Source organism: Rhinopithecus roxellana, chromosome 4 (genome assembly GCF_007565055.1).
Source record: "Rhinopithecus roxellana isolate Shanxi Qingling chromosome 4, ASM756505v1, whole genome shotgun sequence".
In the NCBI taxonomy this organism is placed as follows: Eukaryota; Metazoa; Chordata; class Mammalia; order Primates; family Cercopithecidae; genus Rhinopithecus; species Rhinopithecus roxellana.
In genome coordinates, this window is record NC_044552.1 from 123,785,794 (window position 1) to 123,791,577 (window position 5,784).

At 34.8% G+C, this 5,784-nt stretch overlaps 1 protein-coding gene across 1 annotated transcript; it reads left to right on the plus strand.

The window, feature by feature from the left end:
• The first annotated feature begins 1,995 nt into the window (after positions 1 to 1,995).
• TAAR1 (trace amine associated receptor 1) lies at positions 1,996 to 3,174 on the plus strand. The gene has a single exon (XM_010357893.2). It carries the CDS (start codon positions 2,082 to 2,084, stop codon positions 3,096 to 3,098), a length of 1,017 nt encoding a protein of 338 aa, XP_010356195.1. The 5' UTR covers positions 1,996 to 2,081; the 3' UTR covers positions 3,099 to 3,174.
• Positions 3,175 to 5,784: the final 2,610 nt, after the last annotated feature.

Consider the following 5,784-nt stretch of genomic DNA (forward strand, 5'->3'; position numbering starts at 1 on the left):
CTTGTTTAAATAACGGTTTTTGTTTGCTGTTTGGCTTCTATCATGGAATGAGCCTGTGTGTCTTTTTAAATAAATCTTACAGATTTATTTGGTATAAATATGTTTCCTTCTGGGAATAGAAGACCAAAGGAGAGTGGAGGAAAAGTGTTTCAAATTTATTAAAATATACATTTTCATACCTAGATATTCCTTTTCGCTCATTCTAAACCATCAGCCCAGAGGGAAGGGAAAAAGATAAAAAGGAAGGCAGACTCCTGGAATTCTAGGAATTGTTGCTATTTTCTAGCATTTTCATACCAAAGTGATAGACTATAGGACTTCATTGCCAGAAATTTGTACTCTTCCCCAAGCTCTTTCTCCTTTTTCTTTCCTTCTTTCTCTCTCTTTCTTTCTTTCTTCTTTCCTTCCTTCCTTCCTTCCTTCCTTTCCTTTCTTTCTCTTTCTTTCTCTCTTTCTTTTTTTCTTTCTTCCCCTCCCTCCCTCCCTCCCTCCCTCCCTCCCTCCCTCCCTCCCTCCCTTCCTTCCTTCCTTCCTTCCTTCCTTCCTTCCTTCCTTCCTTCCTTCCTTCCTTCCTTCCTTCCTTCTTCCTTTCTTTCTCTTTTCTTTCTTCCTCTCTCTCTCTGTCTCTCCCCCCTTCTCTCTTTATATATATATAGTACATGTATGTATATATGTTATATGTGTGTGTGTATGTGTGCATGCATATGTGTGTGTGTGAATCCAAGTTCTAGAATTTAGCTCAGAATTACAGGGTCATATAGAAACAAAAGGGACAGTTTCAAACTGAGTCCCCTGGAACTTTGAGGTTTTTCAGTGAAGTACAAGAAGAGGAGACCTAGTAGAAGATGCCTACTCATAATAATATTTTTTACCTGTTTAAAAGTGAGATTTATTGGATTTCAGAATTTAAAAACTAAAGGCAGACTCCTGGAATTCTTTCTACCCTTTAGAATGTTGTGTGCCTTGCCCACAGCCCACATGGAAACTCAGCTTCCCTAGGCTCTCACATCAGTGCTCTTTGCACCATGCCACTTCACTTCTTACCATAGACTTTAGTCTGTATATCAAAAATCCTTAATAAGTGGGACCACAATATCATTCTTCACTAGTAGTTGCCATTATTTAAGACACCATAAATTCTTATATGAAAATTTAAAGCTTAATTTTTAAAAATTGACCTCGAGTTGGTTCTTTCTGCAATGGAGAGAAAGACTGGACTGGTATCAAAGAAACTGAACTAGTAATTGAGACCACAGCTCATAGTCAAGCTTTAATGATTTTTTGAATTAAACTTCAATTTTTGCCAGTAAAATGAAGTTAATAAAGCATGTCATGTCTTCCTTACAAAAAATGAAGTTGGTCTTATAAGTGTCAAATAAAACAGTAACGAAATAATGCATGGAATATATGTAGAAGTACTTTGCAAGCTGCAAATAAATACATGTAAGCTGCTTCTTATTACAATTAATTATAAAATAAGAAATATATAACTTATCTATGACCAAGTGCAAAAGTGGGCACTAGTGGGTATTAATTATGCACAAGAGGCACCTTTAAAAGACTTCTTGTCTTTTGCATAAACATATTTTAATTCCAAATTTTCTGGCAATTTCTTTCTACCCTTTAGAATGTAAGTCTCCCCCACTAGACTGGCTTCTTATGGACACAGATTGTTTCCATAGATGTGGATCGTAATCATCATTTGATCTTCTCTGACCTACAAATGTGGCAGTTTCATATAGTTCAACCTAATAATTTAGCTTTGTATTTCTAGAACTATGTCCAACTCCAGGTAAAAGTTTTTTAAAAAATTGCTGTACTGAACTATTGAAAGGAACTTGGAAATAAAGTTCCTTCCAAAGTAACTATTCTTCAACAGGGAGTAATAGGTAAATGTGTTAGAAGTGAGAGGAATCAAATTGCCAATGATTTACTCTTTATTTTCCTCCTAGGTTTCTGGGATAGGTATGTGCAAATAAAAAATAGAAACGAGAAGGAACTGTAACCTGATTACGAATTTGGGAAAAAGATTAATCAACACACAAAGGGAAAAGTAAACTGGTTGACAGCCCTCAGGAATCATGCCCTTTTGCCACAATATAATTATTATTTCCTGTGTGAAAAACAACTGGTCAAATGATGTCCGTGCTTCCCTGTACAGTTTAATGGCGCTCATAATTCTGACCACATTGGTCGGCAATCTGATAGTTATTGTTTCTATATCACACTTCAAGCAACTTCATACTCCGACAAATTGGCTCATTCATTCCATGGCCACTGTGGACTTTCTTCTGGGGTGTCTGGTCGTGCCTTACAGCATGGTGAGATCTGCTGAGCACTGTTGGTATTTTGGAGAAGTCTTCTGTAAAGTCCACACCAGCACCGACATTATGCTGAGCTCAGCCTCCATTTTCCATCTGTCTTTCATCTCCATTGACCGCTACTATGCTGTGTGTGACCCATTGAGATACAAAGCCAAGATCAATATCTTCGTTATTTGTGTGATGATCTTCATTAGTTGGAGTGTCCCCGCTGTTTTTGCATTTGGGATGGTCTTTCTGGAGCTAAACTTCAAAGGCGCTGAAGAGATATATTACAAACATGTTCACTGCAGAGGGGGTTGCTTTGTGTTCTTTAGCAAAATATCTGGGGTACTGGCCTTTATGACTTCTTTTTATATACCTGGATCTATTATGTTATGTGTCTGTTACAGAATATATCTTATAGCTAAAGAGCAGGCAAGATCAATTAGTGATGCCAATCAGAAGCTCCAAATTGGATTGGAAATGAAAAATGGAATTTCACAGAGCAAAGAAAGGAAAGCTGCGAAGACATTGGGGATTGTGATGGGAGTTTTCCTAATATGCTGGTGCCCTTTCTTTGTCTGTACAGTCATCGACCCTTTTCTTCACTACACTATTCCACCTATTTTGAACAATGTATTGATTTGGTTTGGCTACTTGAACTCTACATTTAATCCAATGGTTTATGCATTTTTCTATCCCTGGTTTAGAAAAGCACTGAAGATGATTCTGTTTGGTAAAATTTTCCAAAAAGATTCATCCAGGTGTAAATTATTTTTGGAATCGAGTTCATAGAATTATTATATTTTACTGTTTTGCACATTGGTGACCATGTTTATGAACACAACATAACCCACCACATGCCCCAACCACATGGATTTTTTTAATCAGTTACTTGAGTCAAAATATGTTTGGTGAGTTAAATTATGATGCTTATAGGTAATTTCCTATTTGGGACATAGGAGGTATAATCTTTTCCATTCTTACCACACATATCGTAACTTTGCAACTCCAGCATTTAAAGGCCTGCATTTTATATAACTTTTCCTGCCCTTAGAAGAACTGCCATGAGTTTACTATGGTTCCTTAGCTATTCAGTGGTGGAAACTATAGGGCTGAATTTGAGGATGCAAATTAGAATGATTTTGTCATATGTGTACATGTCCTTGTCACATATGTGTATGTCTTTTAGTAAAATAAACTAAAAGTACACACATTAAATGCTACTGCTAAATGAGTGTTGACACATTATTTATATTGTTAATATATATTCCAATCCTTAAATATCTTGAGTTTCATATTTTTAAAGTATGTTTTTCTGATTCTCATACTTCTGAGAAATTTGAAAAATGAAGGAAAATAAAATATATACAAACCAAATGAAATTTTAAAAATGTTACTGACAGTATACTTCCTGGTAAGGATTATATCATCCAAAATTCTTTATTTTATATTAATATTTTTCCTTTTCAACTTTTATTTTGGAGTCAGGTGGTATGTGTGCACACTTGTTAACTAAATATAATGCATGCTGCTGAGGTTTGGGCTACGAGTAATCCCTTTTTGTGGCTGTATAATGTGACTTTGCACAGATGTACAAATATATTTTTAACCATTCCCTATTGTTAACAATTCCAGTTGTTTCTAACTTTTCTAAAAATAATATTAATTAAATGAAATTTCTGCTTTTTACCTGCTACTGAAGTCATGAAAATGTCTAGAAGGATTTTACCATGTCTTAAGATCGTATCTGGCATGATAGGGTTCAAAACACAGGCTATCTGGCATTAAACAAATTCACTTTGCTGGGCTCCACAGAACACAGAAAGAGAAGCAGCCATCCATCAAAGTAGCTAAACATGAGGGCCAACAAGAGATATAATCAGACTAGATATACCATGGCTATTTAGATGACATATATAAAAATAAAAAAGGAACAAATAATAGTTTCAAATAAGATTCTCTAAAGGAAGTGGGCAAACATTCTAAATTACAAGCATTCATCAGCAATTGAGCTGATGAATACAAACTTTACATGGTCTGTTTCAGATTGAGTATCACCAGGGATTTGGATTTACCTTCGGCCCATGAATAACTTAGGGTAAGGCAGATGATTTTAAACATGACTAAAGGCACACTGCTGCATATAAATTTCTGTTTACAAATCTGAGGATCTCCTGAGGATATGTTAAATCCTTCCAGAAATTATAGTCTGTTTCTGGAGTATATATTTTGTCTGAATGATCTGTATCAATTTTTGCTCTAGTACATTTTAAAAGCATTATGTTTTATGTTTTTAATTTAGTATACGCAAGACAAAATAAGTAGTGTCCCTAACCACTCTCAGTTTCAGAAGAGTTTTTTCACCTGTGAGACCAGTTTGACTTTTTTCACCTGTAAGACCAGTCTGTCAAATTTTAAAAAGGAAACAAGCATTTAGTGAGTTTTCTACAGTTTAGTAATTTTATATGCTTTTCTTCATTTCCTCCCATAATTCTTCTTAAGATTACTCTGAAGTGTTTTGTATTTTTCTGTATGTATGTTTTGCCTATTCTGATTTTTTTTCTAAAACCATTATGTTTTCTATGTAACCATTACTGCTGGTTTTATAATAAAGTTTGTATTAGCTTTTCAGTTGACTCATTTGAGTTTTCATTATACAAATCATATTATCCTCAAACAAGGCTAAGTTTTATCTTCTTTCCAATAATTATGATACTGATTTATATTCCTTACTGTACTTCACCAGTTAGAATTTCTAAATCAATATTGATAATGGTGATAACAATCATCTTTGTCTTACATTTACTTTAAAGTACTATTCAGGTTTTAGCATTGATTCCACATTTATCTTCGGACAAGTTCATGACTCAAATAATTTTACATTTTTTCACTCGGTACTAAAGCTCTTACAGTCTATATTGTTGGTTCTGTTTTTAATATTCATAATATGTAATAACTGATCCTCTCAGCACAACAGGAAGAAAGATTTGCTTCGTCTTTCCATATTCCCAGCTTTGCTGTAGCTTCCCTTTGCTCTTGCAGAGGCGTTTTTGTCTTTTGTTTTTCCAGAGTCTATTTAACAACTGGAATCCAATTCACTTTTGAGATGTTTTCTATTCCAACTATTTATAGTTCATTGGAACTGTAATAAAAAAAAATTGACCCCCTGCCTCTCCCCTTAATTAAACAGATGAGTAAATTACCCAAGTTTATATTTTCAGACCTTTCTCTAGAATTTGAATCTCTGACAAAGGGATAGAAACAGTGATTCTTAGCAGAATAATTAGCAGAAAACAATGAAATCATGTGGGTGTCCATTTTATCCAAGCAGTAAGATCATGAGCAGACTGCTCATGGTAATATCAAGGTTTCTTTCTTCCCTGACTCCAGAACTACCCACCTGTCTGTTCATTTCCAAATTCAGTTTTCCAGCATGGATTCCATGAGTCCCTATAGATAGCCTTCTAATTAATTCCCT

What these genes read in the sequence shown, in the direction of transcription:
- TAAR1 (XM_010357893.2), top strand. Translation starts at nt 2,082, where the DNA reads ATGCCCTTTTGCCACAATATAATTATTATTTCCTGTGTGAAAAACAAC.